Source organism: Aquarana catesbeiana, linkage group LG04 (assembly GCF_042186555.1).
Source record: "Aquarana catesbeiana isolate 2022-GZ linkage group LG04, ASM4218655v1, whole genome shotgun sequence".
Taxonomy (NCBI): Eukaryota; Metazoa; Chordata; class Amphibia; order Anura; family Ranidae; genus Aquarana; species Aquarana catesbeiana.
This window is the reverse complement of record NC_133327.1, coordinates 336,663,789-336,678,052: the sequence shown is the minus strand read 5'-3', so window position 1 is coordinate 336,678,052 and position 14,264 is coordinate 336,663,789. Positions and strand designations below refer to the sequence as shown.

Genomic DNA, 14,264 nt, shown 5'->3' with positions numbered 1-14,264 from the left:
GCATTGTATGTTTTGCAGCTTGTGGTTATAATTGACCGAATACAAGGATTTCCATTGTCCAGCCCTCTTTCTAAATTCTTAAATGGTTTGGAGATTCTTCTAGCAAAATCTCAGGTAAGTGCAGCTACAGTACTGCACCTTCAAATTTAGGTTTGGTTTTTAAAGATTATTGAACAAATAATTGCTGAAGGACATATATGTAAGCGGACATTGGTTACCTATTCCTGAAAATGCTAGTAGCATGGTTAATGCTGTTGATGGCTTTTGTAAATCGTACAGAATTCAGGAATTTTTACTTTAAAATCTAGATTTAGTTTAAAAAAAAAAAATCCCAAGGAGGGATAGTACCTTCATTGAGATCTGTCCCTTGTGCTGCTGTATCCTTGTTTAACTGAAATCTTCCCCTACTAATGCCCCCCCACCCCTGCCACTCTAATCTTCTGAAAGATGAACGAAGATCTGTCAGAAGCATTTATCAGGAGTGTCGACCTATGCCTGCCTTTCCTGTCCAGCTTCTCCATTCATAGAAACCAGTATGACCGCTTTGATGAATGAAACACAATCTTTGAATTGAAAGAGCAGACCTTAAAGCATCCACCCGTCTTCATAGATTGCATTTCATTCATAGACACTGTAGTAAATGGCTTCTCTAAATGAAAGGGTTTAGACATAAAGGGTGGGTATAGCTGGGCACACGTGATGAGTGCCTGTGAGAACTCCCTTAGATCTGCTAACCCCCACCACACTGGAAGATTGTGGGGGAATGGTGGAGGGAGATTTCTGCTTAACAAGAACACAGCAGCACAAAGGACATGTCTTGCTGAAGGCAAGTAATATCCCTTGTGCTTTCCTTAAAAGCCAACTCCTGATATTAGTGCCTTTGTTTATACTATTGAAATTCCACCCATCTATGCTGGCATCTCATACTGATTAGTTACTTTGTGAGCTGAATGAATTAAAGAATTGAATATAGCCCACGTATTTCCTAGCTATACCTATTGCCTGGAGGATGATCTTTTCAACTTTGGCACATAATTTCACTCTTTCTTAGACTATATATCCCATGATTCTAAACAACTTTTAACTTTTACTGGGGTGAGATTGATCGCAGAGTCATGAGTGGTATACTTGTCACATTGTGTTGTGAGCAGCACCTTTCAAGGCAGCAGAGAGGATAAGGCTGAATGGTTAAAGTGGTTGTAAATCTGGAAAAAAAAAAAAAAACCCTCTAAGACAAATGCATAATGAGCTAGTATGCATTGCATACTAGCTCATTATGAAATACATCCCTTAGATCGAAGCTGTTGCAGCGGTCCCTGCACACCGTTGTGACCAGCGACACGTTTCCCGGAGTTATTTTCGGGTTTGCAGGCTCCAGCACTGTGATTGGCCGAAACTGCAATGACGGCGCGGCTGCTGAGGAAACTGCAGGTGCGGCCCGTTTCTTCAGTGTGCATGCGCCAATGAAGTCGCAAGCGTATGTGGTAAATATCTCCTAAACCATGCAGGATTAGGAAATATTTACAGTACCTACAGGTAAGCCTTATTGTAGGCTTACCTGTAGGTACTAGTGGTTTAAGTAGGTTTACAACCACTTTAACAGTTCAGGTGGGCTTATTGTTGGACATTTTAAAAATCCCACCCTTAGTAGTCACAGGCAGAGGTTGAGGGTTATCCCAACATCGCAAGGGGAACTACACGATGGAAGTGAGAGGATTGGTCACCTGCAGATAACATATGGAAAAAATGGGTTCAGCCCCCCCAGTGCAGGATTTAAACATGACTGTGAGAACACAATAAATATCTTTATTTTGTAGTACAGGCAGATGGCTGGATATTCATAGAGCCTGCCACTTTTAGGTAATTGGATGCTGGCACAGCTTTGCTGGACATGCCACCTTTACAAACCCCCATAACCCTACCCCAGTTTGAGTTCTCAATCTTTTGATGATTAATCTCTTCTCCCTTATAGATAAGTTTTCTTTGCTTAACTAGTGTTTTTCTCTTTATTTTGTTTTGCTTTTTTCAGTCAGCTCTTTACTGTCTTCTACTTTACTAATAGATGCAATGTATTTAGAGTGGTGTAACCTTGTTAATGCCTTAGGAACCGTACACAGACCCCACACTGTAGGGGTGGCCTGTAATGTTGCTTGAAGACCCCTCCAGCGCAATGCTCACTGTGATGGGGGAAGCTTTGACCTATATTGGGAAGCGTGACATGAAAGGATGAGACAAGTTTGTCTTATCGGTCCGATACTGCAGCTTTACATGAGAATCAGTATCTCCATTACTTGCAATACACCTTCAGTGCCCCTGAATAGTTTTACGTAAAAGCCAAAAATGTGTTTGCATTTATTCACTTAACAAGTGTTTTAAACTTCTACATTTGGAGGTAATAATTACACCATTCAGAGCTCAACCTCATGTGTATGACTAGGTGTTAAACCATTCCACAGGTTACACTATTACCGCTTCCTCCTAGAGCCCTTAAAAGGTACTCTGGCTCTTCCTCCTGCTCTTTTGCTACAAGGACTTTGTTACAGGAAGGTCCAAACCTGATTTGCTGTGTATCCTTATACAGACAGACATACCCCATTTCTGCACCCTACTTGAAGTAGCCCATAGGGGAATACCTTCGCTGATGGCATTGGTGCCAGGGAACCCCGGTAAAAACTCAGCAAAACACTCACTCTGATGAAAGGGTTGCAAAACGCTCAAACTGCTTAGTGTAAAAGTTTGTTTCTTTTGCACTGAAGCAGGACTGTATTTTTAATACTAGTCTCTACTAGGGCTGAAACAACTAATCAAAACAATTATATATATATATTTGTCAACTATTTCCATTATTGATTAGCTCGCCAGCCAATTAGTGGGCCTGCATAAAGAATGCATTATTTGTTTACATATTAGGAAATACAATGCAGCACACATACAGCCCAGTACACTGTCCATAAATGTCAGTGAGTGCCTCAGAACATGTGAATATGTGAGGATCAATGCCTCATGGAATATGTAGTCATGTGCAGGAGAAGGAAGTGGTTTAAAGTGATGCTAAAGGCGGAAGTTTTTTTTTTTTCCTACCTTAATGCTTTCTGTGAATTAAAGGAAAGTCAGAAAGTTTTTCAATCTTAATGCATTCTATGAATTAAGGTAAGAAGCCTTCTGTGTGCAGCAGCCACCCGCAACTCCCCTAATTATTGCCTGAGCCCCAGCGATGTCCATGAGTGTCTCGGCCATCCGAGACTCTCCCTGATTGGCTGAGATACAGCAACGATGCTATTGGCTCCCGCTGCTGTCAATCGCTCAGTCAATCAGGAGAGAAAGAGGGCAGAGCTGGGCTGCAGCTCCGTGTCTGAATGTACACACGGAGCTTTGGCTCGGGTGCCCTCATAGCAAGCTGCTTGCTGTTTGGACACTCGCCAGGAGGGAGGGGCTAGGAAAGCAGAAGGAGGGACCTGAGAAGAGGCTCAGGGCTGCTCTGTTTAAATTTACTGCACAGAGGAGATAAGTATAACATGTTTGTTATTCTTATTGAAAAAAAACCCACAAGACTTTATAATCTAAGGTAAAAATAACCTTCTGTGACCAGCTCACTCAGCCCTCCTATATACTTACCTGATCCTGATCTCAATCTAGTGTTGTGCCTGAGAGCAACAGCACTGCTCTCTTCCTCCTCGTAGGACTCTGATGCAGCAGCATTAGGTTGGCTCCTGCTGCTGTCAGTCACAGCCTGTGAAGGAGGGAGCAGGGGATGGGGCTTGGATGCACTGTGTGTGTGTGTCAACAGAAGCATGCAGTGTGACTAAGTATGGAGCCTGCACAAGTACCCCCACAGCAAGCTGCTTGCTATAGGGGCACTCTGAAGGAAGAAGGAGCCAAAAGTGCGGGCGGGGTATACCAGAACAGTATTTGGCCTGCTGTGTGCAAAACCATTACACAGAGCAGGTAAGTACGACATGTATTTTTTTTTTTTTTTTAAACAATCCAACGCAAGGTAAAACCTTGGGAGCCTTACCCAGACCCCACGCTATTGGGATGTCCTGTAATGTTGCTTCTGGCACTAAATTCTGCTGAGTGCTCACCTTGGCACTTGGTGCAACCAGTCAGCCGCAGGGTGATATCAGATTCAGTGCCATGTTTCATTGCTATGGAATCCAATCCCTAAAGACCCCTTTGGGGGTATGCCCACCTTGATGCCTGAACTTAAAATCCCACAACAAATTCCTTCAATTTCCTAAACAGTAGGCAAGTTGTATTTTTAAGGATTCTTTCATTATTGAACACCATAGTGCTCTCGGTCAATCCAAAATGTTAATAGACCTTAAACCTGAAATATTTAAGAAAGTAAAAGTGAGGGTTTGGCTTTCTTAGGAGAATATCTATCTGTGTGCACAATTATTGGGCAACTAATGCAGAATTATTATGCAACTAAATGAAAAAGGAACGTTTTCCCATCTTGCTTGTTTGTTTATTATTCTCACTTTAACAGATAAAAATAAACTACATATAAGTATTTCTGACATTTCAAAAGAAAAATCAGTGACCAATATATCCACCCTTCTTTTCAATAACAGTCCTAAGCCTTCCATTCATAGTCTGTCAGTTTCTTGATCTGTTGACGATTAACTTTTTGCACAGCAACAACCACAGCCTCCCAAACACTGTTCAGAGAGGTGTACCGTTTCCCTTCGTCGTAAATCTCCCGTTTAAGAAGGTCCCGTAAGTTCTCAATAAGGTTTAGGTCAGGTGAGGAAGGGGGCCATGTCGTTATTCTTTCATCTTTAAGGCCTTTACTGGCTAGCCACGCAGTGCAGTACTTTGATGCATGGGATTGAGCTTTGTCCTACATAAATATCGTGGTCTTTTTGAGAGATGCAGACTTTTTTCCTGTACTTTTTTTTAAATTTTTGTTTAGCTAATCATTTTCACATTCATAAATCTATACTAAGAAACTTTTATATATGTAAGTGAGCAGTTGCTAGTGCTGTGTAATATCCCCTTTATATAAAAATTCTGCATCATTTTTAATAGTCTGGCTTTTTCTAGCATAGCTTAACTAAAGGAAATACTCAAATATCCTAACAGCAGACGTTTTGCTCTGGAAATCATTTTAGTTTTTTCAGCTACCATCTTTGTTGGCTTAACCAATAGGGATCACATTGATTTTTGCCGTCTGTTTTTGTGTATATTGTTTATAAACTATGCTTGCATTTTTAGGACTGGGAAGAAAATGCCAGCAGCAGTCTGTCTCTGCGCAAAAGCCTTGATGAAGTTACACAGCTTATTATCCAATGTCGTAAACTTGAACTGAAGTAAGCATGTTTTTTTTTTTTTTTTTTTTAATCTCTGTAAGACTAAATTTAATGGCCCTGATTCTGAACATTAAAGTCAAACCTAAAGGCATAAGGTGTGGGTAGGAGGAGAAAGGAAAATCTCTAGTTGTAATGGAGCATATTTCAGACAGCGTTTCAGAATGAAACTCTTATGTGATTGGTGCTTTATATATACTAGTATTATGGCGGTGTGTGGATGCTTGCTATTGATAATTTTAGTTATGGATTACTAAACGTATTGTTTATTACTATTATTATTATTTACACGATTTATATAGCGCCAACAGTTTACACAGTGCTTTATAATTAAATACAGAAGGGACAGGAAGGACTTGCTCGTAGAGCTTACATTCTAAAGGGAGGGGGTGGTGGTACAAAAGGTAATAGATGCAGGGAATTATTTGATGGGGGGTGACTCGGGGACAGTTGTTAGGTGGGTGTTTCATGGGCTTCCCTGAATAAGTGAGTTTTCAGGGATCTCCTAAAGGTGGACAGGTTAGGTGCTGATTGGTTATACCGGGGAAGGGAGTTCCAGAGGATGGGAGAGGCTCTGGAGAAGTCCTGAAGGCGAGCATGAGAGGAGGTAACAAGGGAGCTAAAGAGCAGGAGGTACTGGGAGGAGCGGAGGGGACAATTTGGACGAAATCTGCAGGTGAGGTTGGTGACGTAGCTGGAGGCGATGTTGTGGATGGCCTTAAATGTTGTGGTTAGCATTTTGAATTTTATACGGTGGGGTAGGGGAAGCCAGTGAAGGGATAGGCAGAGAGGGGCAGCAGTCACGGATTGATTAGTGAGGTGTATTAGTCTAGCAGCAGCATTCATAATAGACTGAAGGGGGGGGTAGGCCATTAAGGAGAGAGTTGCAGTAGTCAAGGCGGGAAATGAGTGAATAAGTTGCTTTGTGGTGTTAGTCAGGAAGGGTCAAATTCTGGAGATGTTGCAGTGGTTAAGGCGTCAGGATTTAGCCATTGATTGGATGTGGGGGCTGAAGGAGAGGTCAGAGTCAAGGATTACACCCAGCACCCTGGCATGTGTAGCAGTTAGTAGGTCATTGGTGAGTTTTAGTATGGCAGTTTCAGTGGAATGTTTTATGCTATACATTAAAAAAGTACTTTTTTCTGTTTTTAGCTGCTGGTCTTTAAGTCTTGATAATGTTGTGCATCGACATGCTAAAAAATCCAACAAGCACTGGTTCTCTATTTACCAGATGATTGAAAAGTACTTGGAATCAGACAAAGAACAAGGTAAACTGAAGACACATGACTGTGTGCAACATCTGCCTAAAGTGGAAATGTATTCCGATAATAATTTTATGTGTAACTTGTTTAGATAAAGACCGCGAAGAATCTACTTTACAGACTATTACAAAGACACTTCAAGCATTTATTGAAGCAAGTTCTCTGGGTGAATTTCACTCACGTCTTCAGATGCTGTTGGTGTTCCACTGCCATGTTTTGCTTGTGATAGAGGAAGAAAAAAAAGGTATTTGCTGCTTCCTTTTTTTTTTTTTGTTCCCTCAGAAAATGGGTGCAAAAGTGGTGTTTGTAGCCTACAGATTGAATACAAGTCAAAGCAAACTTTAACACCACAATTAAACAACCAAAAGGCTTCTTGCATTCATTTTTTTGTATTTTTTTTTTTTTATTGTATAAACTAAATCATACTAGAAGAAATGCTTAACTTTGTGTGGATAATTGTCTGACCATACTGATATTTATCTGGGCTTCATGGTGCCTTAGAGGTTGAGTGATTGAAACGCTTTAGCTGTCTGGTAAACTGAACTTTTCATGCTAGAAATCGGGGGACTTATTGCTGACACTTCTGTGGTGTGCTTGTTTCCTGTCTGTAATACTTATCCTCTGGTTTCTCCACTTACCAAGAGCTAGTTTGCTGCCAGTGAAGTCAATTCCTGACCTGCAAACAATATCTGTAGTTGTGACTAATTTAAATCCAACTTCTTCTAAAATTTATTTTCTTTATCATACATCACGAGACAGAACAGCCATTACGATCTGGGTTATACGCCACCTATGGCTGAATGGACACTGGCAGATCATTCAGATCAAACAGGAAGTCCTCCCCTATATAACCCCTCCTACACTGGTTTCTGCACAGCTGTCAATGGAAATCACACCCCCAAATCGGCAATAGTAGTACAGAAACTACTTTTGGGAATTAGTGCAGCATCACACAGATTCGGACGCTGGCATTGCTGGCAATTGCCCCCCATTTCCTATGTTATTTGACATGTCAAATCTCAGCAATGTGAACCAGGGCTCAAGGTTTTTTATGACAGAGCCCACCGTGATGGGTGAAGATTGGACTTCTGTTACGCTCAGCCCTGCGGCAAAAATGGTAAGTCTGCATTTTTGCAGTTACTTTTTTTTTTTTTTTTGAGCTCTGTTCTCCTGGTTGCCACTGGGGCAGTGTGCTATTTAACCGCTTTCCAACCAGCCGCCACAGTTATACTGCAGCAGGTTGGCTCGGCTGTACGTCAGCTCATACACAGCGATCTGTGGGCGCACGCCTATTGGCCAGCGGGTCCGGTGGACTCTTGTCTGCCGGCCACCCACAATCGTTCCCCGCAGTGACAGAATGGGGATCTGCCATAGTAAACAAGGCTGATCTCTGTTCTGATGGGATCACACAGAGATCCTGTCTTCTATGCAGGAAGACGGATCTGTGTGTGGTCCCAGGCAGCCCATCCCTCCCACACAGTTAGAAACACACTGAGGGAACACAGTTAACCCCTTGAATCGCCCCTGATGTTAACCCCTTCCCCGCCAGTGCCATTAGTTCAATGTCAGTGCATATTTTTAGCACTGATCACGAACGTCACTGGTTCCCAAAAAAGTGTCAAAAATGTCAGGTGTCCGATCTGTCCACCGCAATGTTGCAGTCCCCCTAAAAATCGCTAATCACTGCCATTACTAGTAAACAATAAATAATAAAAAGCCCTATCCCCTATTTTGTAGACGCTATAACTTTTGCGCAAACCAATCAAATGCTTTTTTGGGATTTTTTTTTTTTTTTTTACCAAAAATGTAGCAGAATACAAAGTGGCCTAAATTGATGAAGAAAATTTAGATTAAAAAAAAAAAAATTATTGTGTGTTTTTTTAGCAGAAAATAAAAAATGTTTTGTTTTTTTGTTTGTTTTTCAAAATTGTCGGTCTTTTTTTGTTTATAGCGCAAAAAATAAAAACCATACAGGTGATCAAATACCACCAAAAGAAAGCTCTATTTGTGGGGGGAAAAAGGACATCAATTTTGTTTGCTTACAGTGTCGCACGACCGCGCAATTGTCAGCTAAATTAGCGCAGTGCCGTATTGCAAAATATGGCCTTGTCTTTAAGGGGGCAAATTCTTTCGAGCCTGAAGTTGTTAATCATGCTCTGTGTAGTACTAAGGAGTGTGGGCTGCTGTTTCTCCAGCCACTAGAGGGCGCAGGCTTTCTCAGTATGGCCTATTTCTATATAGGCAGGAAGTGGAGGGGCGGCCATGTTTACCATGTGGACGGCAGGTTCAGCAGGGCCTCTTGAGACATAGCAGCCCATGGATACTAATGAAGTGTAAGAGTTTTTACTTTGGGAGAAATGTGTGGCCAAGTACTGAATACTTAATCCACGGGACCTGTACAACTGTAAGTCGATACACCCCTATACGGGTATCCGTGCACTGTTAGGTGTTGTGTCTCCAGAATATTGTGCATTTGGTCTGCAGTAGCTTATTTTTTCTTTTTGTTTCGCTGTTCCGAAGCAGCCCAGAGGCTGCATTGGGTGCATATGAATGAATGAAGAATTTGTATAGCGCTACAGATGCGAACTGAATTGCTTCAAGGCGCTTGATCCGTCCTGAGTTGTCCTGCTTCTTAGAAGAGGTGAGTCTTGAGTTTTTTTTCTGAAGGCCCGATGGTTTTTTTTTCCATGCGGATGTTAGTGGGTAGAGCATTCCATAGCCGTGGTCCTTGGACTGCGAATCTTCGTTCTCCCTTTGCTTTGTACCTGGACTTGGGAATGAGGAGGAGGTTTTGGTTCGTTGATCGTAGACTGTGATTAGGTGTGTAATGTTTTTTATTTTCTCGCATAGGTATTGCGGAGCGTTTCCTTGTGTGCATTTGTGGGTGAGGCAGAGGGTCTTGAATGTGATCCGATCCTTTACGGTTAGCCAGTGTGGGGTCCTCAGGGACTCCTAGATTGTAAGCTCTAACGAGCAGGGCCCTCTGATTCCTCCTGTATTGAACTGTATTGTACTTGTACTGTCCTCCCTAATGTTGTAAAGCGCTGCGTAAACTGTTGGCGCTATATAAATCCTGAATAATAATAATGCAGAGATGGATTCCCAGGGTTTTTTTCCCGTTACTTGTCTTGCTGCTGTGTTTTGGATGACTTGTAAGCGAGCAATCTGAGCACATGTGCTTGGCTAATTCTGCAAGACTAGTTTGGGGCCAAGTGCAGTTGAGCAGGTGGCTTAAAACGCACGTTTGCTATTACATGTTTGTATAAAGATGCAGTTGTCCTCATAAGTTTACATACCCTGGCAGTATTTTTGATTTCTTTGTCACTAAGAAAATATGAATAACACACAAACTTTCACTCATGGTTGGTGTTTCACTGAAGCCATTTATTATCTATCAACTGTGTTTACTCTTTTTAAATCATAATGGCAACAGAAACTACCCAAATGACCCTGATCAAAAGTTTACATACCCCAGTTCTTAATACCGTATATTGCCCCCTTTAAAATCAATGACAGTTTGAAGTCTTTTGAGGTATTTGTAGATGAGGCTCGTTATCTTTTCAGATGGTAAAGCTGCCCATTCATCTTGGCAAAAAGCCTCTGGTTCCTGTTAATTCTTGGGCTGTCTTGCATGAACTGCACTTTTGAGATCTCCCCAGAGTGGCTCAATGCTTTTGAGGTCAGGAGACTGAGATGACCACTCCAGAACCTTCACTTTATTCTGCTGTAGCCAATGACAGGTGGACTTGGCCTTGTGTTTTGGATCATTGTCATGTTGGAATGTCTAAGTGCGTCCCATGCGCAGCTTCCTGACTGATGAATGCAAATGTTCCTCCGGTGTTTTTATGATAACATACTGCATTCACCTTGCCAACAATTTTTATCCAAATTTCCTGTGCCTTTTTTGTAGCGCTCACATCAGCGATCCACCTCCGTGTTTCAAAGTAGGAATGGTGTACCTTTCATCATAGGCCTTGTTGACTCCTCTCCAAATGAAGCATGTATGGTTTTGGCCAAAAAGCTCAATTTTGGTCTCATCACTCCAAATGACTTTGTGTCAGAAGGTTGGAGGCTTGTCTCTGTGCTGTTTGGCGTATTGTAAGCCGGATACTTTGTGGCATTTGCGTAGTAATGGCTTTCTTCTGTTGACTCGACCATGCAGCCCATCTTTAACCATTTTCCGACCGCCTCACGCAGATATACTGTGGCAGAAGGGCAGGTACAGGCAGGTTAATGTACCTGTAAGTTGCCCTTTAAGAGGTGGCTTGTGGGCGCGCGCACCCGCCGGGAGCTCTGTGATCACTGGTCCCGCGGACTCTTATGTCTGCGGGGATACCCGGGATCATCTCACGGGGAGATGCTAATGTAAACAAGCATCCCCCGTTCTGCCTAATGACACTCTCGCTGATCACCGCTCCTGTAATTGGGAGCGGTGATCAGTGTAGTGTCACACAGCCCCTCCCCCCCACAGTTAGAATCACTCCCTAGGAAACACTTAACCTCTACAGTGCCACCTAGTGGTTAACCCCTTCACTGCCAGTCACATTTACACAGTAATCAATGCATTTTTAATTGCACTGATCGCTGTATAAATGTGAATGGTCCCAAAATTGTCTGTTTCCGCCATAATGTCGCAGTCACAATAAAAATCGCTGATCGCCGCCATTACTAGTAAAAAAAAAAAAATATCAATAAAAATGCCATAAAACTATCCCCTATTTTGTAGATGCTATAACTTTAGCACAAACCAATCAATTATCAGTATAGGTATTGGCCTAAACTGAGGGGAAAAAAAGGGTTTTTTTTATATATATTTTTTGGGGATATTATAGTAAAAAATAATGCTTTTTTCAAAATTGTCGCTATTTTTTTGTTTATAGTGCAAAAAAAAAGTCAATTTTGTTTGGGAGCCACGTCGCACGACCGCGCAATTGTCAGTTAAAGCGACGCAGTGCCGAATCGCAAAAATTGCTCTGGTCTTTGGCCAGCCAAATGGTCTGGGGCTTAAGTGGTTAAGTGCCTCCTTATTGTGCATCTTGAAACAGCCACGTCACATGTTTTCAGAGAGTCCTGTTTTTCACCTGAAGTTATTTGTGTGTTTTTCTTTGGATCCTGAACAATTTCCCTGGCAGTTGTGGCTGAAATTTTAGTTGGTCCACCTGACCGTGGTTTGGTTTCAACAGAATCCCTCATTTTCCACTTCTTGATTAAAGTTTGAACACTGCTGATTGGCATTCTCAATTCCTTGGATATCTTTTTATATCCCTTTCCTGTTTTATACAGTTCAACTACATTTTCCAGCAGATCCTTTGACAATTCTTTTGCTTTCCCCATGACTCAGAATCCAGAAACGTCAGTGCAGCACTGGATGAAAAATGCGAGGGTCTGTCAGAAGTCCAGAAACTCATTGACCTTTTATACACACACACTAATTACAAGCAAACAGATCACAGGTGAGGATGGTTGCCTTTTAATAGCCATTCAAACCCCTTTGCATCAACTTGTGTGCATGTTATCAGGCCAAAATCACCAGGGTATGTAAACTTTTGATCAGGGTCATTTGGGTAGTTTCTATTGCCATTATGACTTTAAAAAGAGTAAACACCGTTTATAATGGCTTCAGCCAAACACTTAACCAATAGTGAAAAATGTTTTTGTGTTATTCATATTCTCTGAAAAATGGCCAAGAAATCATAAATTCTATGATTTCTAAACAGGGTATCTAAACTTGTGAGCACAACTGTATATGTTTATACATGTTTGTACAAAGATACAGGTTTGTACATGTTTGCATGAAGATACATGTTTGTACATGTTTATACAGGTTTGTTTGACTTGCATGTTTGTATGTGTTTGCATGCGATACATGTTTATACATGTTGCATAAGGTACATGTTTGCACATGATTGTATAAATGTTTGCATAAAATACATGTTTGTATGCTGCATAGACTCATGTTGCATGTCTGCATAAACGCATATTCTATAAATGCATTTTTATTTGTATTTTTATTATTATATTATACAGGATTTATATAGCGCCAACAGTTTGCGCAGCGCTTTACAACATGAGGGCAGACAGTACACTTACAATACAAATCAATACAGAGGGATCAGAGGGCCCTGCTTGTTAGAGCTTACAATCTAAAAAATTTAAACTGCATTCATAAATACATGAATGGCACTAATACTTATATACGTGCATGTTTGCATACCTAGGTGTCTACATAAAGGCATACCTTGGTACCTGCATACCTATGGGCTTGTATAGCGGTAGACCAACTTTGTTTTAGGCCTACAACCTTGGGCAACTGCATATTGGGTTTTGACTAATGTAGGCTCCACATTATTTACCTGTTAGATCAACTAAATGACTCCAGAAGAGAGAAGTGGGCGGGTGAGGCAGGTACACTACCCTCAGATCCAGTGATCTGGCAGTGTTCACGTCTCCTGTTGGACCAGTGGCATCTAGTGTATCTGAACCACTGTGATGTTGGGCATTGCAGTGATTCTTGATGCATTAGAAGGTTAATGTTCTGCTAGGAGAGTTTAGCAGAACTGCATTGGACGATGGCAGCATTTAGCCTGATTTTGGATCAAGCCTGGTTAGTACTTGGATGGGAGACTGCCTGGGAATACCAGGTGCTATAAGCTTTCCCCTCCTAAATGAAGGAGGTGTCTGAGGCTGCTGAGTTTTGAGAGTGTATCAGGACAGGAAACCTAGTAGTTTAAGTACACCTCTTGGGTCTGCCGCAGACAGTCTTTGCCATGCTTTGGCTCTTGGAGCAGAAGTTGTGGGCTCATCATTGTAAAACACTCGAATGGTAGCGGTTCCAGAACTAAATGGGAACATGATGTTTATCTTAAGATCTCAAGCAGCTGGGCACCCTTCTGTTTCAGATAGGCTCGGTCTGTTCAGTGATGATCTCTCTGCAAGAGGTAATTTTCCTCAAAGATTTCTGTAATTACAGTAGAAAGTCAGCTTGTTTCTGACTGTACTTCGGGCTGGCCACAGCTTCCGAGGGTTCACAAAGCTCCTAGCCCCGGGTCTTGACTTGCTGAAGACACGGGGTGTCAATGTCAGTATATCTTAAGCTTAAATCAGGAAGCAGTCTGTTCCAGATTTTCCTTTGATATATTCCTGCAGGACAAAGTTGTATCTAGGTTGAAGCATGTTACCTATGTACAGTCCTACTCCAAGTCTTTTGTAGAGGATCATTCTATCTGTCTGGAACATGAAGATCCAGGCATTGGATTTCCGGAGGGCTCTGTTCCCAGGTTATTGCAGAACTAAAATTGGTGGTTGATGGCTTGAAATCTGGAGAAGGGAAAATAATTCCTTTCAGGGATTGGGAAGATAACCACCAATGCCTGCCTCTCCAGTTGGTTTCAGGGTGGCTAGAGTTCAGTGGACTTGGTCTCCACAGGAGAGGATACTGCCCATCAATATCTTGGTACATTTGGCCAGTACGCCTTGTTCTGGATTATAGTATAAACCAGTTATAGGTTCAATCCGGAAATGCCTCTGCAGGGGCATATATATATATCGACCACCGGGACAGCACCAGGAGTCATGTGGCTCAGGAAAGTGAGCCGTATTTGGTCTGGGACAGCACAATAAGTGCTCTCTATCGCTAGTACATATTCCAAGTATAGAGTAGTGGCAGGGGGAACTCTGCAGATGGATCTACTAG

The 14,264-nt window shown here is 42.0% G+C and overlaps 1 protein-coding gene across 1 annotated transcript in view; it reads left to right on the top strand.

The window, feature by feature from the left end:
* MDN1 (midasin AAA ATPase 1) overlaps positions 1 to 14,264 on the top strand; it is a 455,945-nt gene that overhangs the window by 315,132 nt on the left and 126,549 nt on the right. Inside the window, 4 exon segments of the mRNA XM_073628928.1 lie at positions 19 to 114; positions 5,218 to 5,312; positions 6,462 to 6,577; positions 6,663 to 6,815. Of these exon segments, the coding sequence (XP_073485029.1) occupies positions 19 to 114; positions 5,218 to 5,312; positions 6,462 to 6,577; positions 6,663 to 6,815 (460 nt within the window).